The following is a 27252-nucleotide window of genomic DNA, read 5'->3' on the forward strand; positions in this document are numbered from 1 at the left end:
GCAGATTAATTGAGGCGGAAAAAGAGCAAAGTCGGTGCGGTGGTGGCGGTGGTGGTGCGCGCGCGATAGGCGCCAGATGAATGAATATGTGAGGGCGGCATTATATTTTTGACTCCATTATTCGCGCGTGTTATCGCGGCGAGAGGTGATGCGCCGGCCACTCATTCTTTTCGGCTAATCGTTCGTGCGCCAGCCTCGCTCTTCTATCTTCGCTCTCCACTGCACTGAACACACTCTGAACACTGCAAACTGACCGCCAGCCCGCTTTTTTCCCTAGCCGCAAACACCTATTAAAAGATAAAAAGGCTCTAATTTATTGTCCGACGCGCCGATTCCAACCGCGCGCAACCATCGACCCAACCCTCCAATTCGCGTCAAAGTCGGAGCGACGTCAAATCTGTCCGAAAACTTGGAAAAAATGGCGTTTCGAATATCGAGTTTAATTCGGGCGTCGCATTTATGGCCCGCGCAACTACGAGAAAAACTGGCAGCCCTTAAAATAATAAAGACTTTACGTCGCAATTACCCCCAATAATTTGTAAGCAACTGAGTCAAAGGGGTTGTTTGAATGCGAAATTGAGCACGGCGAGATCGCGTGACAGCCGCTCCGAATTCGGCTTTCCGCGAACTTTGTGCAATAAAAAAGTAAACGTCGGTTGGCTCGTGTGTGACGCGGCTTATTTGAATAATTTGGTCCCGAGTCGCGTGCTGTCCGATTTTGGCGCAGTGTCCCGACTCCCGACGGTACGAGCCATCAATCAGGTGGCGGCGAGGCGAGCGGGGCGTCGGACCACCTGCGGCTGCCGGCCGGCCCATTACGCGCTTCACACGTGCACACGTCGCGCCCGCTTCAACAGCTCATCAATTCGAAAATCAACGCGCGCACAACCCAGCACCGACACATTCAATTATGCCCTTTTCCATTTTTCTTCGCTCCGCATTCCGATCCAGCGAGAAATGATGCCATCGCTTTTATGTATTCCTTTTATTCAAATTAATATAAATTGCATCGGTCCACAGAGGTAATAACTCAACTTTTGAACGTTCAATTTGTATCTCGCTCGCCGTTTATAAAATGGAATTTCTTTAGTTGGAACCCCTCCGGTGTTCGGACATTTGGATATTTTCCAATTATTTTGGCTCGGTGATTTTTTCCAAAATTTGTATTCGCCAAAACCTCAAAATTCAGAATTTGACATGCAATCAAACCCATTGCAATAATTTTCCGGGATAAACACATTTCCTCTCCACCCGAAATTCAAACTTTTCTGCAAATATTCCGATGGATACTTTTCAAGAGACGTGTCGTTTGTGCATTTTTTAAATTTAAAATAAATAACAAACTTTCTGCGCATTTTTGGCCGACATTAAAGTTTTAGTGTTAATGAACTGGACAATTTTATTTCACTCGTTTGCGCGGCAAATCTGCGCGGAAAAAGATTATTAATTAATTCCTTTGCGTCAATGCGCGTTCTAATTGCTTGGGAAGTGTCAAATTTGAATAAACACGCGGGCGCGAGGCCTTGATTTTGGCTCGGGGTGAGTTGGCACTTTTGGCCAATTAACGAGCGTTTGGCAGTTGGCAGGCGATTTGATTCGCGCGCCCATTAGCCGATCGCGCGCGGCTGATTGATCGTTTTATGGCTGCGCGCCGAAACAATGCGCCTTTTTCAGTCTCATTTCGACGGCCGGGGCAAACACACACACACACACACACAAACGCGCGTCAGATACAATTTCGAGATACATCATTACTTTTGTGAGAGCAGCGCTGCTCTGCGCGGATTGTTTTTCTGCACATTGGCTCTCCGCGATTTCGGCGCGATAAGCCGCGCGTCGAGCACTCTTTCACATTAATCTTGGCCTCTCTCTTATTCTCTCTCCCTGCAGATCAGTGCCCGCGATTCTCAACGCCGTTCTAATTACGGAAAACACACCTGCGCCCGCAAAACGGCCAATCAATTAATCCCGCTCGCGATCGCATTTCCCCAGTTTTGCTGACCGCTCGCTTCTTTCCCTATTAGCACACAACTGCGCTCATTCACACGATTTAAGAATTAAAACAGGCAAGAATACGTTTATAAATGATTCGACTCAATTAATTAATCATTCTTATAAATCTTGATTCACGAAAAATCGAACAGTTTTGGCGCTTTTGTGTTCTGCGACAAATTCGGAATGCTCTAAATTAAAATTCAAGCACTTAAATTAACTTCTCAAATAATTAAGTACGCAAAAAGCCAAGCACGATTTTTTTGCTATAGGCTAATAAAAAAACAACTTTCGCATGTTGAATGTCTTTTATCGCTTTTAGCCTACTGCAGCAGTCAAAAATCAAAAAGGACTATCGAATATTTTTTTCGCAAATTTCGGCTTCGCCTAATTTATTTAGAAAAAAACCAGGTTCAAATCAAAAGAGTTGCAATTGTTTGCTCCAAATATTAAAAATTTCAAACCCCTAATTCTATCTCTGAATTTTTCTAATTTCCTAACCGATTAAGATAGCATTTTAGAAAAGCCATGAGCTACACAAATCTTATGCAAAGAGTTAAAATTAGAATTGAAGAAATGCTTGGCGCATAAATATCAAAAGTTTTGTCGCGGATAGACGCGAGGAGAAACATTGTTTCGTGATCTGCGTTTGCGACAAAGAGCAAAATAAGTTTGGAGTTGTCAGCGCGCAGGCAGGCAGGCGAGAAAGATGCTTTTCTGTGTGCCATGCTTTGTGCTGTTTCATTTCCTTTTTGCGCGCGAGGGCGAGAGGCGCGCGCGTGCGATAACGGGGTTTGTTTTTCGGCATGCAAATTTATTCGAAACACGGGCCGATCGGCTCGCTCGGCTGGCTTTCGCACACATTCTCGCCGAGAGTCGTCTCGTCGGCACTCTCGATAATGTGTGTGTGTGTGCTGCGCAGTGACAGATGAAAAATGGCGTTCGGATATTAATTCGCCGCCGCAGAGGCGCGAGCGTGAATACAAATGACCGTTTGCATCGTGATCTTTCACCTCGAGTGCACCGCCGCGCAGATTTATGCACAAATTATTTCGTTTCTCTCGGCTCTCGCATTCAACCAGCCGACGCCGACGCCGACACACCTAAACTAAACGCGACGCCGGCCAAAGGTCGCACTGCAGAGACGCCCTTGCCGGTTGCCAGGCGAATATAAATAAAAATTGCGAAAAGTACGTACATTTGCCTCGCGGGCAATGAGTCGCGGTAAGGAAATTAAAGTTTGAATTGTAATTTGCGAAGGGCCGAGCGGCGCAGGAATTGCAGGAAACCCGATATTTTGTTTTTGTGTTTCTAATTAATTTCGGACAAACCCGATCCGGGCATTAAACTGCGATTTCTCTCGTCGTTTAACGACGCTGCTCAGAGCCGAGAGCCGAGAAGAGGAATCGCTGAAATATGAGTTCACGTGAGTGCTGCGCGCTTATCAGCAAACAAAATCGAGAAAAGGAGGAGCCCTGAATTTATTGCCGAGCGAGCGCGCGGCTACACAGCCCAGCTAGTTGACCCCTGCGCCGCCGAAATTAATAAAATAAATAATCTCGATTCGGCGTGCACTCGCTTTATTGAAAGCAGCCCACAATTCCGTTCGACTCTCTTATTTCTGCTCTCGGCATCACCCAGGAAATGAGGGAAGACACGCGGTCATCCATCACCCCGGCCGCCGGCCTCCTCACAATCGAGATACATTCAAAATGAACTCCGCATCCCTTAATGTTTCCCCACGAGTGCCTGGTCAAAATATTAAGTGACACACCAGCATAATAAAACGGACGGTTATCGTGGAAATGGGAAAACACAAAGCACGCGTGTCTGTGCTTCACCAAGTTTTTAAAAATGTTAAATTAAATTGGAATTGGATCGGAAATTGACGAACTCCAATATAGATTTGGCTGAAAATCATTTTTAATTAGTGGACTGAAAAGGAACTTCAAAAATTGAAAAAAATATCCTTTTCGACGTTCTCTATTTCCGACACCTGACAAATCCGTCAATGATTTTTTGTATATAAATTTCAAGTATATAAATCAACCGCTTCGGGGCTTAAAGAATTGAAGTCGATGTCGGACAAGTTTCAGATCCGGCAAAGGTTTATTATCTACATGATTTATTTTGAACAATTTCAAAGCGCCAATTTTTTATAATTAATTCAGGACGAAAAGCACTGCAAAGAAATAATTATTTTCTTTTCTGATCTTTTTTATTGTAAAGGGTGTCCCAAATTCCTCTAAAATTTGAAAAGCAAAAAGTATAAATTTCAAGTTATGGTCGCGAGAGCGAGTCAAAATCGATTCGTTCGCTAATTTTGAGATGGCTGTGCGGATTGAATGCGCGCATTGTGCGCCGCTGCTCGCTTTGGAGAATTGATAAACGCGTCGTCGTCGGCGCCGTCGTCGTCGTCGTCGTTGGGGAGCAGAGCAGGGGCTGCGCGCGTTTTGTATTCTCATATTTATTTATTTATTTATTTATTATCTGTCGTTGCGAGCGAGCAATTCCGGAAAAGACTCGCATGCACATTGTGCGCGCCGGCTTTTAATAATCATTTGATTCGACGCGATGTCAGAAAGAGAAATGCGAAAATGGGAAAATAGAGGAGGAAGTCGGAGGAAATGGGATCCGAGAGCGCGTTAAACGCGTGTTCGCAATTCCAAGCATACTCTCCGCACTCTCTCTCCACTCTCCACGCGCTCTCATAGCTGACAATGTGTTTATGTAAATGCGCGCGGCGCAACACGCGGCGTGAATCACAAACGCCGGCCGCCGGCAGCCTCCTCTCCGTCGCCGCCTCCAGCGCAGCCCAGCAAGCGCGTGTTGCAAACGGATCACTATTTGTAAAACTTAACCCAGATCAAATCGAAACTGGTACAGAAGACAATTGCAAAAAGCATAAATTAAATCAGTCCGGCAACCTTTTTTTAGCCAATAATATTTTAACAAATTTGTTAAGGTGCTTGTCATCGATCGGATCTTTTTTTTAATTTTTTATCATTACCTATTGACAAATTCAGATCGAATTGATCAAAACTAAAGAATCAATCAAAATCTGAACATTTTTTGAGGAGAATCTGCCTCGAAAACACGTGAATCCGGTCCTGATAAAATTGTGATTATTATTAAGGCAAACTATATACGTTTATATATTATTTCAACGGACGCAGTTTTGGCAAGGAGCCAACATTTATTTATTTCGTGTTTATTGCGGCCTTTAAGGAGGTGTGAAAAGTAGTTTTTATTTGTTTTCCCGTGGCGAGCAGCGAGAAAAGAGAAATGGTGGCCGTTGATTGTTGTATGTGTGTGTGTGCATTGTTGGCGTGTGATCAAGATGCGCGCGCGCGCGCGTTTGTCGGTGGGCGCGGACGCATGATGAATAGTTTTCTCTCTCTCTTTCTTTCTCTCTCTCGCTCTCGGCCGCGCCATTCAAAGCTTTGGCTATAAGAGACGAGAATGAAGCGATAATTTCAACGCAATGCTAAGTACGCTATCGAGATGCAAAATACGCCCATGCTCCGTTCGAGCCGAATGGATCGAGCCTGCACAAAGAAAGGAGAAAAAAGCAAACACACACACACACTCGCTGCTCTCTCGACACGACAATAAACAAGCAATTTCCACGCCGCGCGCGCGATCGATTCCCCGCGCACATGCAAATAACACACACATGCGAGACGAGAGAAAGAAAGAAAGACACTTTTCCTCCGCAACGCCAAAAACAACGAAGAGAGAAAAAACCTTTCCATCACGTTATTGGCTTTCTCTCTTGACTTGCGATGCCGGCGGGACTTAAATTTTTCAATTTAACTTATTATTTCATAAATAAAGAGATTTTGCGAAATATAAATCAGGATACTTGACAATTTTAGCTTTGGTTTATTTTTTAAATTAATTTACCTTTTTTTAAAACTGCAAAGAGCAGCAAAAAGCTTCAGGTGGGACATTGAAAGGTTAAGCTGAACAAATTCGAGTGCCGCGATTAGTTTGAATGTCGAGCGTAAACACAGGAGTTGTTTGCGTGATTAGCATCGCGCGCGGTGAGTCAATATCTGGGCTCGGTTGAAAAAAAAGAAACAAAGAAAGAAAAAGGCGCAGGTGCGTGCGGAAAGGTCGCGCTGGTCACTTCGTCGTGGCCATCAGGGTTCTCGGATGGCGCGCGCTTATCGGACACGTCCAAAGGTCGCTTTTTCGATCCCCTCCGCGCTCGCTCATTAATTGCCTTTTCTTAGATACACGCGCATATTAAATCGCGTGTCGATTGCAGCGATCGTTCAACTGCGATAGAGCGCAGCTTTCAAACAGGTTAAAAGGTAATTTCGAAATAAATTGACCTTTCGCGCGCGCGCGCATCGGAAAAATAATTTGCTCGCAAGAAATTGCAGTTTTGTCTGCGTCGGCGGGCCGTTTGGAAAACAATCAGGCCGCGGTGCGAAGACGAAATCGCTTCCGGTTAATCGGTAATTTGGGCGCGGCGGTCGCGCCGAAAGCAGCGCGGCGACGACGAGAGCAGCGAGAGCAACAGGTGGCACGAATCGAATTGCGCACAACCACCGCCGTTTCTCGCCCCAGATGCACTTTGCGGGCAAGTAAAATAATAAATATAGTACACACAATATCGGTTTATTGTAAGGAGAGAGGATAAGAGGATAAGAGAGAAAGAGAGAGGCGCAATAATTGCGGCGAGTGACACACGGCGCAGGAATTCGCTTCTCTCGCAACGCGCGGCGGCTGACCGAGCGAGCGAGCCGATAATCGAGGCTGCATTTTCGCACTTTTTGTTTTGACTTGCGAAAGGAAGCGAGTCTCGGCGGTGGTTATCGCGAGCGCAGCCCACATGACACGCCGCGCGCTTGCGAAATTATCCGCAAGCAGCCCCCATGCAAATCCTTATCGACGCGATTGCCGAGCGAGAAATTTGTTTCATCCTGCTGCAGGTTGGAAAAAGCAAAGTTAAAACAAACAGTATCGGGGTTATTTGATGTAATTATCCGTTACTTGTTGTCGCCTCCGACCTCAAATTGATGAGACTTTCGTCTGGCCTGGCCTGGCCTGCCCTGCCAGTGGTAAAAGGACATGCAACCCTAGAATGCATGATTCGGTATCAAAGTGCGAAGCGAATTTATTTATTTGATCGCGCGCGGCGGAGGCTGTGTGGTGCAGGGGAGTGGGCGCGCGAGATGTGCGCTCGGAGGAAACTCCGCCCAAGCTGTGACACGCAAATGCACAAACACCGCCTCTCGATGTCATCGCTGCAACTACCGTGCACTTGCCACCTTTATTTATTGCAGGCCGATCGTATCGCAGCACCTGAGACCTGGGAACAGCAGCCAGGGCCAGGACACTCCTCCGCTTCCCACTCCCTCCCTGTGCCTTTCGCTTCGTTCGATTCGGATTCGATTCGATTTGAAATTTCGCCCCGGCCGGCCGGCGCGCGGATTAATTTGTTGCGAAAATCGGGCGCAAATTAATGGACGAACTGTGTCCGCAGATAAATTCTAAGTGATTAAGTAGTTAATAGCGTGCCGAGCCAGCCTTTTTTAATCCGCAATCTTCGCGCGGCTGACAAATTGACTCGCTCCATTTTCGATTAAAAGCAGACGAGCGAGCCAGCGAGAGAAAAGAATAAGAGAGCAGATAAATTCATTCGCAGCTTGTCCTCGCTCGGCCCAATCTTGATTTCTTTCTTTCGCACTGCCCACACAACCGCGACAACAATTTCTCCGAACAATCCCCGTCGACCAAATCGCCGCAAATTCAAAATCGAACGAGCTCGCCAGCGTCAAATCGCTGAAATCGCGTCTTCGGAGCAGCAGCAAGACAAGAAGTGTGTCGGCAATCAGACTTGCATAATCTTTTGAAATAATTATAGAGTTCAATTCGCACTTCACGAAATTCCTCCGGTTGGACGATCTAGATTTGAATAAAATGCACATTTTTACTAAAAAATGTGCATTTGCCGGAGATGCAGTTTGAATGACACTTCGCAGGCAGCTCGATCGCGATAATTACGGGGAGCGAGAGTGTGTGTGTGTGTGTGTGTGTTTGCTGGCGATTGGCTTTGTGGAAAAAGGTGTTTCTCGTTTGCATTCCGCGACTTTACAGTTGTCTGCCCGGCGTTTTTATTTTGCTCGGTTCGAGTGCCAGCTTTTGAGAGTGTGTGTGTGAAATCATCGATGGCCGCGTGATTATGCGTGGCGTGGCGTGGTAAAGTAAAGGTGGACATAATATATTGCCGCGCCGCGTTTAATGAATCAAGATGAGATATGAGCCAGTCGCCGTGTTCGTTCAAAGTGACAAGTTTCGTTTCTCTCTCGAAAAGCTGCTTTCCAGATCCGAAGATTAAGCTCGCTCCGCGCGCGCGGCTCAAATTAATTATTCGCCTCTTTCGCCTGCTGCACGGCTCCCAGGCCTCGACCCCGCAGCCCAGTCACACCGAGAAACAAACTCGAAAAAGGACTCAATTAACACGCGGAAAAAAAATTATGCATACAATCTGATAAGCGCCTTGCGGCTGCGACGAGGCAAATATTGTTATCACGCGCGCGCTCCTTCAGTTTCCTCTTTCTGCTGCGCGTCGCAACTAAACTTATCTCGGCGTTAATTACCACAGCCAGCGATAAGCAACAATAATGCAAATTGGCCAACAATGCGTGAATTTTCCGGAGCCGTATCGGAAAAAAAGCTCAGCGTGCGTCGTGAGAACGGAAGAGGGACGGAAAGGGATGTGAGTGCGAGACGCCCGATTCCCAATCTCGAGGCAGCGCGCGATAAATTAAATGTCGACTCTTGCGCCTTGTCCTAATCTGCGGCTCACTTCCTGCCAGTGCTTATCGCCGCCAATCGGCCCGGCGCTTATCACCCACGGCGCGGCAGGCCGGCCGGCCGGACACTTTATCGCATCGCAGTGTGGGTGCAACGCAACCAGTGCGTTCGCATTATTTTATATAACAACCTCCAGCTGCAAACAATCGCGTAATCTCTATCTCTCTTTCCCGAGAAAGAGAGAGAGAGAGAGAGAAAAAAAAACAATCCAATCGTTGTCGTTGTCAGTGAATGTGTGAATACGCGCGGACGAAATTAATTAAAAATGGAAAATTAAAAGACACGAGTACTCACTCTTGAGGGGCTTGGGGTTGCTCTGCTTGCGGCGGGACATGTCGCCGTGTCGGGTGGTGGCCGTGTCTCGGGGCTTATCGCTGCCGCATCGCTGTCGTCGTCGTCCGACGGGACACAAGAACACGCGTGCGGCGCCCAGCTGAGTGTGTCAGCGCTGCTGCGGCTGCTGTCCTCGCGCTCCGCCAGCCGCCGACTGGCCTTTCTCATCCGCGACACTCCGTCCGCTCCGTGCTTCACGCTACTGCCGCTGGCGCCGCCACCGAGCGCTCCCAGTCGCCAAGCGGCACGCCCACTTTACCGATTTCGCTCAATGAGAGCGAATTCGCGAGGAATTTTGCCGCTAAATGATCTGATAAGGAGGATTTCGATGATTCTTTTTCTCTCTCGAGTTGATTCGAAGCCGATCGCGGCGTCGAATTCCCCGACTCGTCACCAAAGTTAAAATTCTTGGCGTGAGACGTAAACAAAGGTCGCGATCAAGGGGGTGTGGCACTTTTGTTTATCTTTTCGGTTCTCCCAATGTGTGGGCAGGGGCAGCAGACACGAGATTTCGAGAAATTCGCGGATTCTAGCGATAGTTTATGGCAATTTTGATCGATAAAAATGATGCAGTGTCACTGCTGGAAGGCTAGTAGAAATTAAAATGCACGATTTGGGTGGCAAAATACTAGAAAAAGGTTGCTATTTCGTTAAAAACCAGTTTTTACTGATACACACACGCAAGGTGAAAGTCGAAATACATTCTATATACACAAAGTCTGTTGGCGGCAAATATTGTCTCTTTGCTTATTATCACAAATTGAAAACGTGGTGGCGGCGGTCGGGGTCAGGGCGACTTGGGCAGCAGTTTGAGGTTGTGCGAGGCCTTGAGAAGCACCTCCTCTGTGCGCAGCAGCTGCTTCTCCATGGAGGCCTGCACGCGCAGCCGGTCGCGGTTCTTTTTGTTGAGCGCCTCGAGGCAGCGTTCCATGATGCGTTGGCTCTCGGCCAGCTTCTGCTTGAGCTGCCAGTTCTCCTGATTGAGTCGGCTGCGCTCGTCGCCGCCGCCGCCGCCTCCACCTCCGCCGCCGCTGCGGCCGGTGTCGCTCTCTATGCCCAGGTCCGGCGAAGACAGCGTGTGCCGGCTGGCAGAGTGCTCGTCGCTGTCGGAGGCGCGCGCCGCCTCGAGCTGCTGCACCTGCTGCGTCAGCGCGCGGCACTGCACCTCCGCCTCCTCGACCTGCTTGGCCAGCTGCTGGCAGCGCTGCATGTCCTGCTTGGAGGCTTGCTCCAGCCGTTGGCACTTGCCGGTGGCGTCGAGCGCGCGTCGCTCCAGCTGCTGGCAGGCGAGCCTCGTGTGCACCAGTTCGTCGTGCATGGCCGCCCTGGCCGCCTCCATGGTGGCCAGCGCCTCCTGCGTCTCGAGCTGCACGAGCTGCAGGTGGCGCTGCACGCCGTCCCGCTCGCTCAGCTCGGCCTCGAGCTGCCGCACGCGGCCCTCCGCCTCCGCCAGCTGCCGCTCGGCGTCGGCGCCCGCCTCGCCCCTCGCCGCCGCCTCCAGCTGCTGCCGCGTCGCCTCGCTCTGCCGCACCACCACTTCCAGTCGCGCCCGCTGCGATTCCAGCGCCGCCTCCTGCCCCACCGGCTGCTCGGTCTTGGCCAGGGCCTTGTGCGCGCTCAGCTCGGCCTGCAGCGCCTCGATGATCTGCTCCGTCGCGTGCAGCCGCTGCACCAGCTTCTTGTACGACGCTTTCTTGCCTGCAACCACCATTTCTATTAGTAAAAACAGGGGTTTACATTATTTTCGATCAGCGAGTCCACTTTTTCTACACTCTTTGTTCAATATTTCCTGAATTTTACGGGAAAACTCCATATTTCATTTGATTTGGAAGTGGTTAGTAAAAAGTTCAGAAATTGGTGCAAACATTGTGTGATCGGCAGATGATATTAAATTTCTTTGAATTAAGAGTAGAGACTTTAAGGAGCAAGGAGAGATGAGTGTTGGAACCGTATCGCCCTCTATTATGTTCCTACTTGCAGCTAGAGAGATAATCTATCGATTCAAAATCGCAGTAACATTAAATTTGCGCTGGAGCAAAGAATTGAACTGTTTTCTCCGAGTTGTGCCTTCTTATTCGCAATTTTAACGCGATAAAACAACTTTAAGCTGCAAGTAGAGGCCAAACAAGTTGAAGCTCTCTTATAGTATCAGCGTTGCAAATACCTGGGGTGCGGGGCGAGTGCTCAAGCTCGGAGGAGTTTGGCGACGAGACGGTCTGGTTGACGGGCGTCTTGTTCTCGGGCAGGCCGATGCGCGCGAGCGAGACGGTGCGGTCCGGCTCGGACCAGGCCTCTGACTCTGACAGATTGGGCTGCTCCTCCTCCTCCTGCTCCAGCTCGTGCTTGCGCGGCGGCCGCGGCGGTTTGTTCGACGTTCGGCCCTTCTCCAGGCTCCACCGCGCCAGCTCCATTTCCTTGCCAGAGTCCAGCTCCTCGCTCACGCTCACCGCGCACAAATCCGTCGTCGTCCGCTCCAACTGGCTCTCCATCTGCAATTCATTCATTCAATCATTAATAAATAATGCTAGGAATCTACAGTGGAATCAGTGGCTCAGAAAAAAATACACTTGTTGGACAATTTAGAGGAAATAACACTACATACTTCTATAAGCATTTGAAACGTATAAAATTGAAAACCAACGTGCTGAAAACCGAAATCGGTAAAGCAAAACCACGATACTTTTGTCTTGGTAGACTGTTCTTTAAAATTTCTGCTACAACTGGCTGAATCAATAAATATTTTTACACAAAGAATGCAGAGAAGAAATGAATCAGTATTTGCTGTGCAAATTGAGAGCAGAAAACTTCAAATTTACTTTGGTGCCATCTGCCATCGGTTGCCGCCTTTGGACACGAAATTGGCAATTTTTGAAATAGAAATTGAAATGGTGCTCCGTATGTTTGAACAATTCACGAAAAATTGCTTTGGAGAAACCGTTGGATTGAATTCTAACCAATAGTTCACGCAGCCAGATTTTTTATCGTCCGATTCCACTCAACGAGCGCAGCAAAACCTAGTTTCAATCCCAAAAATCAGATTTTCGCGCGTTTCGGCCTAGAATTTCGTTTTATTCAGCTTGATTTTGCCTTTAATCTATTCAAAGTTCAAAGAGGATGCGAAAGTTGAATTTCTGAAGACATTTTGCAGTGATAAAGCCTCCGTTCTCAATTTAGTATGATGAAACTTGCCTCGTGAATGAATTCCGAGTGTTCCGGCGCGTCGAGGAACTTGTGGATATGGTCGAGGAGCGAGTCGTCGGGGGCGGCGGAGGCGGACAAGGCGGAGGCGTCGAGGGAGCGGCTCTGGTCGAGCAGCTGGAGGAGGGAGGAGCGGTTGGCGGCCGAAAAGCTGGCGATCAGGTGCGGCCGGCGCAGCAGGGCGGCCAGGAAGGCGGCCAGCTCGTCGAGGCGGGCCAGCATGAGGCCCACCTCCGGGGGCAGCCGCTCCCTCCTCGCCTCCAGGGCCGCCTTCTCGCGGCTCAGCTGCTCCACCTGGCGCCGGCGTTCGTCCAGTTCGCGCCACAGGTGCTCCGTCTCGTCGTGCTGCATGGCGCCGATTTGGTCGGCGCCCGCCGCGCGCGCCGCCAGCTCTTGGTTGCGCGACACCAGCGTCTGCACCACCTGCAACACCCCAATTCCCAATTCCAATGTCAAACGGCGAAAACGGCAACTTTAAAGGAGGCGCGTACCTTGACCGACTTTTCCAGCTTCTCGTCGGCCTCGAGGAGCCGCTGCTGCAGCTGCTGTTTGTCCGCCTCCAGCCTGTCCACGGCCGAGTGCTGCGTGTCCAGCGACTGCCGCAGCTCCTCCAGCTCCTTCTGCTTTTCGTCCAGCTTTATCTGGATCTCGACGATGATCTTCCGCTGGTCCTCCAGGAGTTTGTCCTTCTGACACAGCTCCTCGATCTAAAAACAACATTTTTACAGGTTTGTTTTTTTTAGCAGCAGAATCAACACAATTTGCGGAAGCTTTTTATTTGACACTTTTAAAATAGGATGATATAAATTGATTAAGAGTATTTTATAACGTAAATGGAGGAAAATCAATTCAGAAAATTTAGACAAAATAATAGCTCACATTTCCAGGCAGTAAAGAATAAAAAATAGGTGTTTTTCCTGAAGATAAATAAGGTGTAATGCAACAAATGTCATAATGATTAAACAAAACCTGCCTTGACTATTCCTATTTTAAGCGAAAAATACAAACTATATCGTAGAACCAGAATATTTCCATTAAAATGATTTTTAGCAGACGTTCAAGATTTTTTTTTTAATAGTTTCGAACAAATGAAAATTAGTTTGAAGGGTAAGAGGGCCGACCTTGATCTGAATCTCGGGCGTCCTGGAGTCGAGGGCGTCGTTGAGGCGGCGCTCGCGCTCCTGGCTAGCGTCGAGTTGTTGCGCGAGGTCTTGCAGGCGCTGCTGCAGCTCGGCGAGTTCGGCTTCGTGCGGCCTGGTCCTGGGGGCGGCCGCGGGCGGAGGCGGCGGGGGCGGCATGAGGAAGGAGGCCGGCAGGTCGAAGGCGTCGGCGTAGAGCGCCATCGAGTTCTCGGCGGGCTTGGGCGCGGCGGCGGCGGCGGCCAGCTCTCGGCGCAGCTTGTGCAGCTCGGCCTTGTGCTGCTCCTCCATCATCTCGATGGCCTTGCCCGCCTGCGCCAGCAACGCCTGCTTCGCCTGCATCTCGCGACGCAGCGTTTCCATTTGCACCTGCACCCGATTCGAATTAATTATTTTTTTTTAAATTAGTCTTTTCGGCGCGCACCTTGAGCTCGATGAGCTTCTTCTCGGCGCCGTCGGCGTCGCCGAGCGGCCTGCCGAGCTTCTGCATGCGCTCCTCGAGGAAGTAGATGCGCAGCTTGAGGTTGAAGTTGTCCTTCTTGAGCACGCGCATCTCCTCCTCGTACTGCTTGACGGTGCGGCCGCTCATGCCGCCGCTGGGCCCCGCCTGGCGACTCTGCAGCAGCTCCGACACTGCGTGTTTGCATAATATTGTTCGCGTTAATCCCCGAGTAAACAGCTCGAAATTCCTACGGCATCCCGATCGATGCAGCAGATCGAATTTCGAGTCGCATAATCAGTCAAGACACTTTGCCAAAATGTGGCACAAAGCAACACGTGATTCGTGAAAAACAAAAATATAAAATATTGCAATTTTCTTTAGATTGCCAGAAATTATAAAAAACATTAATGCAGTGAAAATGGTGCCAAAATTGATGTTATCTCTTTAACTGCATTAATTTGGAGCCATAAAATTGATATACAGATTTAATTTACAGATTAATACAGATTAATTTAAATTTTCATGAAAATCCAGAAAAAGCAATAATAAATAAAATGGATTTAACTCAGGTATTTTCCATTTTTTCTTTCTTGAAATAATTATAAAAAAGCCAGGTAAACGTATTGAGGCGAGTTGTAAAATAAGAGTGCGTAGAATAAAAACTGAATTGAGCAACTGACGCGGGCTGTCTGAAGTTTCCTCTGCGTCGAAGACGATGCTCTCGAGCTGGCTCGGGCTGGTGCTGCAACAAGACAACAAATTGCGCGCGGCGTTGAGTTTCGCTTTGCTTTATTGCCGAGAGTAAGAGAATCGTGCGAATCGGCCTTGCAAAAACAACACAGAGTAAAACTACACCAGCGTGGCGGGCGCTTCTTTTCATTCAACCCAATTGCATTCTTTCGCGGCGCAGATTTACTTGGAAAAACACCCTTGAGTAGAAGAAGAGGAGAAGAGAAATCGAGCCGACAGCGGAAGCAGCAGCTGCTCGTCTTCGACATGGCACTAATTATAATAGAAACACGTGGGTGGATGTGGAAATGGAATGGAAATCGAGAGAAAAGAGGATGGCTGCTATTTTTGATAGCGCCGCGCGTTTATTTCGGTGTCGGACCCTTTTCTTCTTTTCTGTCACGCGTCCAAATTAAATTTCCTGCGCCGCGCGCGAGCTCGCTGGCTGCGGCTCTTATCTTGTTTGCTGCTGCTTTCGGCTCAAACACGGCAAATTAGTGTTTGACGCGTTTCGCTGGCTGCTGCTGCTGCTGCTGCGCGGCCGGGAAGAAGGAGCCGCGCTTGTTAGTTGCCTCGTCAATGGGCAGCAAGGACGCACTTGATTCGCGTAATGACGTCACTCCGACACAGCAGAGGCAAAGAGCAGCGTCGGGGTCGCAAGCGGGCGGACGGGCGCAGGGTGCACCTTGGCAAAAGGCCCGCTCCCAGAATAATCTCAAAATTATTTCAATTATCCGAGCGGAAACAATGGCAAAGGGCGCTGCCTAAATCATCCAGCGGATTAATGAGCCGCGACAGGCCCGAGGGCGCGGCGCGCCCCAATTAATTGCCCAATTAATAGAGCCGGCGAGAAACGAAAACGCGCGCGTGCCTTGTGTTTGCCAAGAAGTAAATAAATAAATAAAAGGAAATAGAAAGAGCAACGCGAAAGGTCAGATCGTGTGAGACGGCGCCAAAAGCCAAAAGCGGCGCGCGTGTTGCAAGCGATCCCAATAATGTTTACAAGCGGGGGCAGGTTTTCCCTAGTGACGTCACGGGTTGGGGGTTGGAGGGTGGCTCACCAGTAGGGCAGCAGGGGCTTGTGCTGCGGGTCCATCGAGGGGCTGCGCTTGAGAAAGGGCGCGAGGCTGCGGCGCGCCGGCGGCGACAAACTGCGTCTACTGGCCATCGCCATCCCCTGGCCGCGAGCACCCCGTCACAACGCGCCCCCGAGACGCGGCTGCTGCATCCCTTTAGTCTTTCTTACCGACGCACAAACACACGCAGTCTGATGGACGACACGACGAGGCTGAATGCTGCCGCTCGCCGAGCATCCGTCCGCTCCACTGCGAGATGAATCTGCTGCGCCACCAGCCGCCCTGCGCATGCGCCCCTCGACGACCCACAACCCCTCCAACCCCGCCAACGACAGCTGCCAGCTCCCGTGAGCAGCAGCGCAAACGAGAAACGAGATATCCGAGACCAGTGTCAACACGTACAATAAATAACGATACAACGCGATGGGAAAATGTACATAGCTAGAAAAAAACAGTCCGTACTCAGTTTAACGCTGTAAAATTAACTAAATTAGATTAATAAATAATTAATCATCGGATACACAAATAATTTCGACCAAATTTCACGGAAAATCAAAACCGAAATCAACAGGGGCGGCGACCTTTATCAGGTGGCCGCAGCGGAAAAGGGAAAAAGAGGCTCACCTGTCGGCTTCCAAGAAGGAATTGAGCTCGACCTCCTCGGCGATAGCTTCCATGGTGCTATTTGGTCCTCCTCACACCTTACTCCATTCAAAAATAACGATAAATGGGCGAAAATCAGCGGGTCGGCCGGGCGGTCGGTTACAGGCTTCGCTCGCACTCGCAACTCGCAACGGGAGCCGCTCGTTTGAAATTCGCGCGCGTCGTGGAGCATGAGTTGACAGTGAAAACTCTTGCCGCCGCTGGAGGCAGCACCAGCTTCTGTTTACTCTTCTTCTTGCGGAGTGCGCAACAGGCACAGCTGTTTTTAGTTATTCATCTACTCGCTAGAGGGATTCAATCCTCGAAGAGATGAAAAAGGGCGTGACAGTACTCGCAACAACAACAAAAACACATGGTCGTCCCTTTAAATGCGTAGTATTTTTTTTATTAATTTAAAAACTGTGATGAGAGGAGTCTACTACGTAACTATAAATTAAGAAAATTCGTGCACATTACTCGCGAGCACTGCAATAAAGGGTGATCAGCGCCGATTTACAGCGTACAGCACCGTCAATCGCCGAAAAATCGAAAGTAGATACATATGTAATAAATGTTTTGCACCAAACGAATTTGATTTTATTGATCCTGGATGGGCAATTTCAGAGGAGTGGTGACCCGAATGACCGCTAATTGAGCCAATCAGTTCGTGTCCGTTGCGGAGGACCTCTTTTAACCGCTATTATTCTATTGCAAAGGATGCGGCTGAGCAGGGGCACCTTCCAGGCCGTGCTGAAGGGCAGAAAGCTGCTCGAGGCGCGGCAGCCGGCCTCCCTGAGGAAGGCCTACGCCACCAACCTGTGAGAACGACGCGCAACTTTGATCGAACATGGCGTTTTGATGCATTTTTGGTCGGCAGGCCGGGCGAGGATGGCTTCGACCCTGTGAAGCGGGCGGCCAGCGTGCTGAAGAGGGACATCGTGCGGCTGCGCAAGCAGATCGGCGACTTTTTCGGCTTGGAGCCGCTTTTCACGTCGCCGACCAGGGACATCGACGAGCCGCACCACTTTTATTCGTGGCAGTCGCACTGCGACGTCCTCATCATCGGCGGCGGCGTCGTCGGCTGCTCAATCGCATTTTTTCTGCTCGAGAACTTCCCCGGCTCCATGAACGTCACCATCCTCGAAAAGGACCCCACGGTACGCGCTGCTCGCATTTCAATTTTATAATTATATCTTTGTCTAGCTACGAAAACACAAGAGGAAACTGACCTGAAATATGGTTTAATTTGTTTCGTTCAAATGAAATCAAATTGATGAGCCGAAAACGAGTGCCTGCGTTATTCCTTTAAAAATTAAATAAAATATTTTTAGTACAAGAGGGCGGCGACGACGTTGTCGTGCGGCGGATTGCGGCAGCAGTTTTCGCTGGCGGAGAACGTGCAGATGTCTCGGTTCGGCGCCGAGTTTCTGCGGCAGCTGCCGAAGCGGTGCGCCGTCGAGGGCCTCGACCCGCCTGACGTGCAGTTCCATCCGACGGGCTACCTTTTCCTCGCCACCGAAGAGGGCGCCGAGCAGCTCGCCGCCAACCACGACCTCCAGCTGTAATTGTGTTTTAATTTGTATTCTGTGGGAAAATAATAATTTGTTTCGGCAGGGATCTGGGCGTGAAGAACGTGCTGCTGACGCGCGAGCAGCTGAAGGCGCGTTTTCCCTGGCTGAACACGAGTGACGTGGCGCTGGGCTGCCTCGGCCTGGAGAACGAGGGCTGGTTCGACCCGTGGTCGCTGCTCAACGCGCTCAGGACCAAGGCCATCGCGCTCGGCGCCCACTACGTGCAGGGCGAGGCCGTCGGCTTCGAGACGCGCGAGCAGCCGGACGTGCTCATCGCCGGCGCCGACAACTCCAAACCCTACCAGCGCCTCGACAAACTCGTCGTCAGTGTCGAGCCTTTATTACTTTGGCAAAATTTTTGATAACGAATAAACAGATTTCTTATTTCTGACACAAGGAGTGAAAACGAACACTAGAAATAATAAAAAATTACAAATCCCGCCATCACATTTTGTGTGCGAACCAAGTTTCGTCAAAATTGTTTGCCAATTTCTTTCCTTCCTTAAATTAAAAATAAAAAAAATTGGCAGGTGCGGCTGGCAGACAGCGAGAGGCGCACCATCAGCTTCGGACACTGCGTGCTGGCGAGCGGCGCCAGCTCTGGCGAGATCGCCGCCATGGCCAACATCGGCAGCGGCGACGACATGCTCGCCTTCCCCCTGCCCGTCGTGCCCAGGTCAGTTGGCCGCCCTTTCACCCTCCGCAACTCTGATTAATTTGTTGTCAGGAAGCGGTACGTGTTCAACGTGCACTGCCCTGACGGCCCTGGCGTCGACCTGCCCTTCGTCATCGACCCCACCGGCACCTACGTCAGGTAAAACAAGGTTTATTTTTTCGCCTTGAGTGTCAGTCAAGAATGAACCAAATGTCCCGTCGCAGGCGCGAGGGCTACGGCGGGCACTACATTTGCGGCCGTTCGCCTCCGGAGGGCGTGCCCGAGCCGTCGACGGCCGACTTTGACGTGGACCCAGAGTTCTTCGAGGCGCACGTGTGGCCGCAGCTGGCGCACCGCATCCCGGCCATGCAGAAGCTCAAGGTGAAGAGCGCGTGGGCCGGCCACTACGACTACAACACCTTCGACCAGAACGGCATCGTCGGCCCGCACCCCTACTACTACAACCTCACCTTCGCCACCGGATTCAGCGGACACGGTCTGCAGCAGGCGCCGGCCGTGGGCCAGGCCGTGATGGAGATGCTGATCGAAGGCAAGCTCAGCACGATCGATTTGTCGCGGTTCGCGTTCGACCGCGTGCTGCTGGACGAGCGAGTGCTCGAGCACAACATAGTGTGACGCAGCAGCAGCAAAAAATAAAAGGCTCAGTCGTGATAATAAACGCGGCGTGTTTTATTTTATTTCGTCTGGTGCAAGTCGAGGAATTAATTATTTTACAAAGGTTAAAATGCTGTGGATTTGAGGCAGTCGGACGCGCGGAGGAGAAACATAAATTATTAGGATATGTTAAGCGACTCAACAAGACTAAAAATACGAATACGCTTCTTCCAAGGCAGTTTCTTTTCGTTTGCCAGCAAATTTCTTGTCTTTTTGATTAGGCACTAGCTTCTATTACAATCTAAATATGAATATACTTATTTATTTATAAATTTCTGCACTCTTACAACAGCGTTAAACTTTGCCAAGCGCAACTTAGGAATTATCACACAAGATTCTGCTCTCGTTTCTTTGTTTCGCGTGTGTGTCAGGAGGGTTTTGTGCAAGAACCAAGGAAAGCTCCTCTCTCTTTCTCTCTCACTCTCTCGTAAGGCACAAAAAATCCGATTCAAAAATTATTGTTGTACCGATCGTTGGAAGGAAAACTGAAACCGTGACGACTGACTCCATCACTGAAAGCAAGAGTTGATCACAAGTCGTTTTTGTTCCGGCGCTGAGAGGCACTTTTCGCTACAAGTCGGTGCTGTCGGCCGCCGTCTTGCTCGGCGGCGGCGGCGGTGGCGGCGTCGGACGGGCGATTTTGCTTACGCGGAACGACCCGCCCTTGCCTGTCCCAACAACAATCAACGCATAAGCCACAAATTTAATTTTACGATGAAACGAAAATACCTCTTTCGGGCTCGAGGATCTCGTCGTCGGTCGACTCGGAGGCGGACAGGTGGTTGTCGCTATGCCTGCGCGCCTCCAAGTCCGCGCCCTTTCCCTCTGCAAGGCAGGGAGGATCAGTCGCGGGTGGCGAGAAGCGGGCGGCGCCTTGCGAGATCGGAGAAGGCGCGTCGTCCACCGGCTCCGAGCTCTTGGCGCGGAACGACTCCCGCAGCGACGCCGGCCGCTCAGGAATCGCAGGTCTCTCAGCAATCACCGGCCGCACCTGCGACATACACACGCTTGCTGTTTTAACTTAAATTAACAAATAAAATAGAGCTACAACTTTCAATTAATTTTCGTGCCACTAATTTAATTTAAACGAATGCCCTGGTTTATTTAAAACGCACCTTTTCATCGTCGTTGAGGATGGTCCTGGGCGCGGCGATGGGGAAGCGGGGCTTTTGGGCGACGGCGGGCTTCTCGTTGTTGTCGGCGCCGAGCTCGGCGCTGTGGCGCTGCGTCGGCTTGGGCGGGCAGATTTCCTTGAGCGGCGGCCGCTCCTCCACGCTCTTGGCCTTCTCCTTGGGCTTCTCCTTGGGCGTGGGCGCCTGCGCGGGCCGCGGCGGCCGCTCTGCCTTCTCTGCCTTGGCCGCCTGCGTCGCCGCCCCCGGTGTCGGCGTCGGCGGCACCGGCGCCTGCTTGTTCTTCCGACGCAGCAGCGGCTTCGGACTCGCCGGCGGACTGCATCCAAACACATTAAATCCAGGCTCAAAACAAAAATAAAGAGTAGAAAGAACAGAGATACACCAGCACCGTCGCACTTGAGAAAAAAAACATGAGAAAAGACACAAATTCCCCTATTCACCCGACAAAAGAAAAAAAAAACTGAAAAAACTGTACGGTGAGGTGGCGTCGAGATTTTTGAAGCGGGACCTGCTGTGGTCGGTGAGGCTGCTGTTGGAGTGGGCGCGTTTGATGGCGGCGGCCGCCACGGCGGCCGGGTCTGGCGTGCTCGTGATGAGCAGCGTGTCGGCGCTGCTGTTGCGCGAGTGGCCCTGGTCCGAGGACGACGACTTGGAGCCGCTGCCGTTGGTCTGCCGGCCGCCGCCTGGCGCCACGCTCATATCAAGCGGCTCCGGCTTAGCGATCGTCACGAAGAAATCCATTTCTGAATCAGCAAAATTATCAATTTCAAATTACGAGCAGCGCAAAGGACAGGACACTCGCCTCCAGGGAATAAGTCTTCGGCGTGACTGACTAGCTGGTCCACGATGAAGCTGTGCACGTTGGCCGTGCTCATGTTCAGCCTGCGAATGACAAGCAAATTCAGGTTTTCCCTACAATAGGTTTCGTTTAGCCTCAATTTTTTATAAGCCATTTTCTGGTGAGTTAAAAAATAAACTGGCTGAATAAAAAATGAGTCCTCCGGCAATGCCTGCACGAATCGAAACTGGTTGAAAATCGTACCCGTTGCCGGCGTCCTGCTGGCTCCAGATGAGGTTCGGCGCCAGCACGATGGCCACGTTCTGCGGATTCATCTTGTTGACCTCCTGGTTCTTGCACAGCGTTGCCAGGAACTTGATCAGGTAGGTGAGGTTGTCCCTGTTGGCCTCGGGAAGCAGCTCCACCACCTCCTTGAGGGCCCGCACGCGTTCCTCCGCCACCGGCACCCTTTCAAATTTAATTGTATCGATTAAATGCAAATTTTGAGGCCGAGAGCACGCACTTGGATGCGTTGAGCCAGTTGGTGTACAGCTTGAAGGTCATCAGCGGCTCTGGCAGCTCCCGGAGGTACGACTTGAGTGCGCCAGCCACCACCGCAGGGTCGTTGTAGCTCAGACTACCCTCCAGAGAAAGCAGGTTCGCGTCCAGGCTCATCCGCATCCGACGCACCTTCGACGCGCCTGCGTTCCCAATTTATTTTTATCTTTTAACTGTCAAAATAATGGTGACAGCTGCTTTCTGTACGGTTTTTTCTTGAAAATACCCCGTCGTCTTTATTTCATACGAATTTTTGTTGGATTTTCTGTGGTCTCTAATTTAGTTTTGATGATAGATGGGAAATTAAAGGTCGAGAAAAAACTAGCGAGTGAACTGGAGGCGTTTTAATTGGTTCTGGAAATGCTTCGTGGAATTTTAACGCAATTTGGTTTGAAGAAACATTTTAAAAAAAAAATTGTAAATTTCTGCATTAAATTCATCAAAAATTAGCTGCAATGAATAGGTAAAAACTGACCTCCAGCGACCCTGAAGAGTCCCTCCTCCTCCATGCCGAGGATGAGCAGGGAGCAGACGCAGAGCTCGATGGGCCACGCGATTTTGCGTTTGTTGACGCGCAAATGCTCCTCGAGCGCCTCGCCGAACACGGGCCGCATCACGTTGTCGCCTGCCAACCGACAATTTTATTTCTTTGTCGCCTCTGGGAGGACAATTTGCGAACCCAGGTCTCCCTCGAGCACGGAGGTGGCCTCCTCCAGGTAGCGCAGCGCCCGCTCGTGGTAGGCCTTCTGGATGTTGATGTGCTCGGCGATGTATTTCGTGATTTCCGCCTCTTTCGAGATCAACTGGTACATCTCAGTCGCCAGCAGGTCCTGACCAAATTGCATTGCAATTAATTTTTTTATTTCTCTGCGTTGGTTCGAAAAACAGAAACCATCTAAAACCAATATTTCTGCTCTAAAAACCGTCGATTATTTCAGAGGAAAAAACGTCAAAAATTCCAAGCGCCAACTGATAAGGATTGGGTGCAATTTCCGTGCTATTTTATTCCAATTATCAAGAAATAATCTATAATTTGATAAGTGGCGGCCTGGTCTCGATCTCCAAATAGCAGAGCAAATTAATTTCAAGGAACAAGGAAATCTTTGCCACTGCAAAATTTTATTTAAAAAAAAGGGGGAAAGTACGTCATCACTTGTTGGTTATTATCGAAATTAGAGCGGAAAAAGAAAAATTATTTCGCTGACCCGGCACTGGTCGACTTTGGACTGCGCCTCCTCCATTTCCTCGCGCATCGACTCGATTTTGGCGCCGGGCATGTTGTTGCTGTGCTTCACGGCCGTCTGGTACCTGTGCAAATTGCAAGCAGATTTTATTTGACAACTCGAACCGGCCGCGTTTCGGCTCAACGAAACCTGGTTCTGGCGGCGTCCATGTCGAGCACCAGCTTGGCCAGGTTGCGTTTGTGCTTGACGATGCTGGGAATGTCGTTGTCGATCACGCCCTGCAGAGGGTTGACCACGCTCTGCTCCACCTGCAGGTCCATTTCGACGTACGTGTGCGCCAGCGTCACCTCGATCGCGCCGCACTTTTCCAAAATGTTTCTGCGCCGCGCGCATTAAAATTTCAAATTACAATTAAATTGAATGGAAATACTTGAGCATGAAGGCGTCGTCGCAGGCGGCGCTCTCCTTCATCGCCTGGCCCAGCTGGTACTCGGGGCATTTTTTCTGTCAACACAAAATACAAAATATGAATTAATGTAATCAAAAGCGGCTGCGCGAGCAAGTGGACACGTACCAGTCTCTTTTCCTTGGAGGCGTCGTCGGCGCCCTGGCCGAGCAGGTAGGCGCTCAGCTTCTTGCTGTAGTTGATGCACGCGTTCTTCAGGAACTCGACGTGCTTGTCGATCTCCTGCAGATCGTCCGACAGCAGTTCCGTCTTGCCCGCCCTGCAAACACCACGCCCACGATTATAGTCAAATTTCATTTTAGGTCCCCCAAATTCCTGCTGGCAGAGCCTCCAGGGACGCAAAAAAAATTATATTCACCTGGAGAAGGTCTGGTCGGCGAGCTGCTTGACGCGGAAGAATTGCTTCTTCATGTTAGTGGCGAGAGCAGTCGAGTCAGCAGCGACCTTGCGTCCGACAAACAGCAATGGAGATTCGCTCCGCGTCGACACTCATGGAAAGGCGGCAAAATCGGGCCGAGACCGAGCGAATCGGCGGCTCAGGGGGCGGCCTGGGGTCTCGGGGCCTGCGGGGGGCGCGCTCCTGCCTCCCTCCGACCACTGCGGCGGCCGGCCCAAACGAAAACAAACTGCTGCTCGAGTGGTGCAGCACGAAAAACGAAACGAACGGTGCTTAGTGCCAGACAACAGCCAGCCAGCTGCTGTTGCGGTGCTCACTGCCCTGGCCGTCAACAACCGGTTCATTTCAATAACCGGGACAAGCGGCACCACCTGCTGCCAGGCTAATCGCCCAAACACCAAACCGGTACGCTGATACGCTCAACCGGTGTCGGTGGTGCTCATTCCGAGAGGTGACGCATGCTGCCCATCCCTGGTGGTGGCAGCACTGGCACTGACTCACGACCTGCTCACGACCAAACGTCGTCGCTGGAAAGAGGAGACGCGCTGATAGCGAGAGGCTCTTGCGTGATTTTTTTCATTTTTTTTTTAGCAAGATTTGAATTTCATGTCTGTACCTAAAGCCTTGTCCGTTTTGATCATTCTGCGGCTCTGCGCAGATTATTGCAATGAACAGTGAAATAAAATGAATCAGTCAGTTGTTTGCTTCGAATACCGGTACATTTTGTGTGTTAACTTCTATTTTAATTTGTAATTTGGCGTATTATTCCCACAAATTGAATCACAGAAATGAGTGACAGCACTGTTTCGATTACGAGAAAAGCAAAACGAATCAGTTAAATGATAATTATTGATCTCTTTGTGATTCTAAAAAACCGGTTAGCACGGCAGGCGGTCGAATTGACCGGCATGGCCGATCCGATCAGCTGGCGGGGCTGCAGGCACGATTGCGATTGACTTGTCTCGAGTGCGAGTGGAAGCGGCGGCCGCGAATCTTTTCCAGCAATGATGCGTGGCCTGGCGTGCGTGTGCTTGTGGGCGGCCGTGGCCGTTGTGGCCGCCGGCGAGTCGGTCTCGTACACGACTGACGCGTTCAAGAAGGAGGTGCCCAAGGCGAACCACTTCGTCATGTTCTTCGCGCCCTGGTGACTATTTATTTTTTGATTTTCGAATGCCGGCAACTTTTTTGGGAAAATTTGGAAAGGTGCGAGCACTGCAAGCGCCTTGCGCCGGCCTGGAACGAGCTGGCGGCCAAGCTGAGCGCCGAGGAGGCCGTCGTGGCCAAGGTCGACTGCACCCTGGAGACGGCCCTGTGCTCCGAGAACGACGTCACCGGCTACCCCACGTGAGTGCATACCCTTACAATTTGGAAAAAATCGAATTAACACGGAATGCATTGCAAGGCTCAAGTTCTTCAAGAAGGGCGAGACCGACGGGCTCAAGTTCCGCGGCTCCAGAGACCTGAGCTCGCTCAGGTCTTTCGTCTTCGAGCAGATCGGCCGCACGGTGAGGATTCGCGAATCAGGGTGTTGAGAAAAGAGAAATAAAGAGAAAGTGGTGGTGGGTTGCAGGAGGAGGAGGAGCAGGCTGCGCCGGGCGGCGGCCAGCAGGAGCGGCTCGTCGACTACACCAAGGACACGTTCCACCAGCGCGTCCGCTCAGGCAAGCACTTTGTCAAGTTCTTCGCGCCGTGGTGCGGCCACTGCCAGGTTAGCCTCCGTCCAACACCCTTGCTTCCCGCCCCGTTTGAAAACTAATAAAATGCTCGCGCGGGCAGAAACTGGCGCCGACCTGGGAGGAGCTGGCGCAGAGCCTCGACGAGTCGCTGGCCGTGACCGTCGGAAAGGTTGACTGCACCATCCTCCGCGACGTCTGCATCGAGTTCGAGGTCAAGGGCTACCCCACCATGCTGTGGATCGAGGACGGCAAAAAGGTACCAAGCACCCTGATTTGCACTGCTCCTTTTTACGTTTTGATAGTTCATGTTAATGCTGATCGTTTTTAGCTACACGATAATGATAGTGGTGACAAGATTAGACCCGTTGCGTTAGTTAAGGCTAATTGAGGCTAAATTAATACTGCGCATACGTCAAGTGTCGTGTTTTGTAGTAGAGCAGCGCGGCGACCAATCAGATGCTCTCTAGGCCCCCTTATAACGAGCATCACTCTAAAAAGAGGAGTGTAAGGAAAGGACTAGTAGAGTATCAGCTCTGATGCCATCGTCGCCTGATAGTATCTACTCTCCTTTCCTTACACTCTAGTGATGCTCGCTAGAGAGCCGGCGCATGTGATTGGTCGACGCGTTGCTCTGCTACAAAACACGACACATGACGCATGCGCAGATATAATTTAGCCTCAATTATCCTAACTTTGGCATGCGGATCATAAAAAAGGGGATATTTACAAACGCAACGGGTCTGATCGTTTGGCAATCCGGCCGTGCAAAGCATGCTCAAATAATAAATATGAATGTAATCTAATGCCGTGCGTGCGTCCCGAATGTTTCGGACAGACTGAAAAGTACCAGGGGGCGCGTACGCTGGAGGAGCTGCGTCAGTTCGTGCTGCAGCGGGCCGCGAGCGGCGCGGAGGCGGAAGGCGCGGGAGCGGAGGCGGCAACCGAGGAGGCGTCGCCGGTGGCCAGCCTCTCGGGCGAGTCGTTCGAGGCTGGCGTCGCGTCCGGCGTGGCGCTCGTCAAGTTCTTCGCGCCGTGGTGCGGACACTGCAAGCGCCTGGCGCCCACCTGGGACGAGCTGGCCGCCAAGTTCAGGGACAAGCCTGACGTCCGCATCGCCAAGGTCGACTGCACCCTCGACGAGAACAAGGACCTGTGTTCCGCTCAGAAGGTGAGCGACCTTTCTTTCCACACGATTCGTGTAGGCTAAAAATTTTGTCGACAGGTCAACGGCTTTCCCACCGTGTTCATTTACAAGGACGGCGACAAGGTAGAAGAGTACAATGGCTCGAGGTCGCTTGACGATTTGTACAACTTCGTAACCAAACACGCCAGCGCAAAGCAAAAAGACGAGCTGTAACTTCAAGCGCAGACATTCGAGTGCTGATTTTTGTGATGTTTTCTTTTCCAAACTGAATAAATCGGTTTTTTTTCTGTGCTCTTTTTATGTCTCGGCTTTTGATCTTTTCAAACCGAATCGGACACGTTGAAGACAAAGAACGAGGACAGATAATTTTGGCGTCTAAATGTGATGCACCCTTAATCATTGCAGCATTTATAAATTGCGCCATTCCCTGCTTTTTTATTTCTCGGTTCAGCCTGAATATTAGTTTTCACATGAATCACAAACAGTAGGCAGGGCCGGACTGGTCCACACTCGCTCCGTCTTTTTTGGCGGACGCTGTCGCACTTGTGACTGCAAAAATAAAGGTGTAAAAATAAAATTGGAAGATTCGAATTTACTAATCTATCGGCAATCATTAATCTCAACATTGATGCC

The 27252-nt window shown here is 50.6% G+C and overlaps 5 protein-coding genes across 10 annotated transcripts in view; 2 read left to right on the forward strand and 3 right to left on the reverse strand.

The window, feature by feature from the left end:
- The window catches only part of LOC135943903 (zinc finger protein ush-like), a 49442-nt gene extending 40040 nt beyond the window's left edge, over positions 1 to 9402 (reverse strand). The window contains exon 1 of the mRNA XM_065490573.1: positions 9118 to 9402. Coding sequence (XP_065346645.1) covers positions 9118 to 9157 — 40 coding nt within the window. The 5' untranslated portion in view covers positions 9158 to 9402. The remainder of the gene's footprint in view (positions 1 to 9117) is intronic.
- A 366-nt stretch (positions 9403 to 9768) lies between these two features.
- cnn (centrosomin) lies at positions 9769 to 16528 on the reverse strand. 3 transcript variants are annotated; one of them, XM_065491405.1, is made up of 8 exons: positions 16365 to 16528; positions 14616 to 14677; positions 13918 to 14126; positions 13476 to 13862; positions 12846 to 13061; positions 12346 to 12777; positions 11321 to 11645; positions 9769 to 10869 (listed from the first exon to the last, which is right to left on the reverse strand). In XM_065491405.1, exons 1-8 carry the CDS (start codon positions 16415 to 16417, stop codon positions 9944 to 9946), a joined length of 2610 nt encoding a protein of 869 aa, XP_065347477.1. In that variant the 5' UTR covers positions 16418 to 16528; the 3' UTR covers positions 9769 to 9943. The 3 variants fall into 3 exon arrangements, with proteins under 3 accessions (XP_065347477.1, XP_065347475.1, XP_065347476.1); XM_065491403.1 differs by lacking the exon at positions 16365 to 16528 and adding an exon at positions 15726 to 15995; XM_065491404.1 differs by lacking the exon at positions 16365 to 16528 and adding an exon at positions 15726 to 15994 and having other exon boundaries at positions 9769 to 10854.
- Positions 16529 to 16732: 204 nt separating this feature from the next.
- LOC135944441 (FAD-dependent oxidoreductase domain-containing protein 1-like) lies at positions 16733 to 19254 on the forward strand. Of its 3 annotated transcripts, none has more exons than XM_065491409.1 (8): positions 16733 to 16946; positions 17007 to 17200; positions 17260 to 17539; positions 17714 to 17943; positions 17997 to 18276; positions 18484 to 18629; positions 18681 to 18767; positions 18833 to 19254. In XM_065491409.1, the coding sequence occupies exons 2-8, from the start codon at positions 17100 to 17102 to the stop codon at positions 19242 to 19244; spliced, it is 1536 nt and encodes a 511-aa protein (XP_065347481.1). In that variant the 5' UTR covers positions 16733 to 16946; positions 17007 to 17099; the 3' UTR covers positions 19245 to 19254. The 3 variants fall into 3 exon arrangements, with proteins under 3 accessions (XP_065347481.1, XP_065347480.1, XP_065347482.1); XM_065491408.1 differs by having other exon boundaries at positions 16733 to 16934; XM_065491410.1 differs by having other exon boundaries at positions 16733 to 16934; positions 17099 to 17200.
- Positions 19255 to 19274: 20 nt separating this feature from the next.
- LOC135944440 (rho GTPase-activating protein 44-like) lies at positions 19275 to 24108 on the reverse strand. Of its 2 annotated transcripts, none has more exons than XM_065491406.1 (14): positions 23761 to 24108; positions 23511 to 23661; positions 23367 to 23440; positions 23126 to 23314; positions 22958 to 23060; positions 22432 to 22582; positions 22228 to 22377; positions 21718 to 21895; positions 21459 to 21662; positions 21219 to 21298; positions 20892 to 21159; positions 20399 to 20732; positions 20013 to 20274; positions 19275 to 19951 (listed from the first exon to the last, which is right to left on the reverse strand). In XM_065491406.1, the coding sequence occupies exons 1-14, from the start codon at positions 23811 to 23813 to the stop codon at positions 19854 to 19856; spliced, it is 2295 nt and encodes a 764-aa protein (XP_065347478.1). In that variant the 5' UTR covers positions 23814 to 24108; the 3' UTR covers positions 19275 to 19853. The 2 variants fall into 2 exon arrangements, with proteins under 2 accessions (XP_065347478.1, XP_065347479.1); XM_065491407.1 differs by having other exon boundaries at positions 20925 to 21159; positions 23761 to 24107.
- A 591-nt stretch (positions 24109 to 24699) lies between these two features.
- On the forward strand, positions 24700 to 26919 carry prtp (pretaporter). The gene is made up of 7 exons (XM_065491411.1): positions 24700 to 24943; positions 25003 to 25143; positions 25202 to 25304; positions 25370 to 25507; positions 25576 to 25731; positions 26311 to 26643; positions 26698 to 26919. The coding sequence occupies exons 1-7, from the start codon at positions 24804 to 24806 to the stop codon at positions 26830 to 26832; spliced, it is 1146 nt and encodes a 381-aa protein (XP_065347483.1). The 5' UTR covers positions 24700 to 24803; the 3' UTR covers positions 26833 to 26919.
- Positions 26920 to 27252: the final 333 nt, after the last annotated feature.

Source organism: Cloeon dipterum, chromosome 4 (genome assembly GCF_949628265.1).
Source record: "Cloeon dipterum chromosome 4, ieCloDipt1.1, whole genome shotgun sequence".
NCBI classification, from domain to species: domain Eukaryota; kingdom Metazoa; phylum Arthropoda; class Insecta; order Ephemeroptera; family Baetidae; genus Cloeon; species Cloeon dipterum.

Bases quoted from the DNA above. Each gene is read 5' to 3' on its own strand.
- cnn (XM_065491403.1), bottom strand. From the start codon at position 15,838: ATGGCGATGGCCAGTAGACGCAGTTTGTCGCCGCCGGCGCGCCGCAGC. The intron at 14,127-14,615 runs GTCAGTTGCTCA...GCAAACACGCAG, and splicing joins GGAAACTTCAGACAGCCCGC to TGTCGGAGCTGCTGCAGAGT. The intron at 12,778-12,845 runs GTACGCGCCTCC...GGGGTGTTGCAG, and splicing joins AGCTGGAAAAGTCGGTCAAG to GTGGTGCAGACGCTGGTGTC.
- LOC135944441 (XM_065491409.1), top strand. From the start codon at position 17,100: ATGCGGCTGAGCAGGGGCACCTTCCAGGCCGTGCTGAAGGGCAGAAAG. The intron at 17,201-17,259 runs GTGAGAACGACG...TTTGGTCGGCAG, and splicing joins AAGGCCTACGCCACCAACCT to GCCGGGCGAGGATGGCTTCG. The intron at 18,768-18,832 runs GTAAAACAAGGT...GTCCCGTCGCAG, and splicing joins CCCACCGGCACCTACGTCAG to GCGCGAGGGCTACGGCGGGC.
- LOC135944440 (XM_065491406.1), bottom strand. From the start codon at position 23,813: ATGAAGAAGCAATTCTTCCGCGTCAAGCAGCTCGCCGACCAGACCTTC. The intron at 22,583-22,957 runs GTCAGCGAAATA...CAATTTGGTCAG, and splicing joins CCAAAGTCGACCAGTGCCGG to GACCTGCTGGCGACTGAGAT. The intron at 22,378-22,431 runs GTTCGCAAATTG...GTCGGTTGGCAG, and splicing joins CGTGCTCGAGGGAGACCTGG to GCGACAACGTGATGCGGCCC.
- prtp (XM_065491411.1), top strand. From the start codon at position 24,804: ATGATGCGTGGCCTGGCGTGCGTGTGCTTGTGGGCGGCCGTGGCCGTT. The intron at 24,944-25,002 runs GTGACTATTTAT...AAATTTGGAAAG, and splicing joins GTCATGTTCTTCGCGCCCTG to GTGCGAGCACTGCAAGCGCC. The intron at 25,305-25,369 runs GTGAGGATTCGC...GGTGGGTTGCAG, and splicing joins TCGAGCAGATCGGCCGCACG to GAGGAGGAGGAGCAGGCTGC.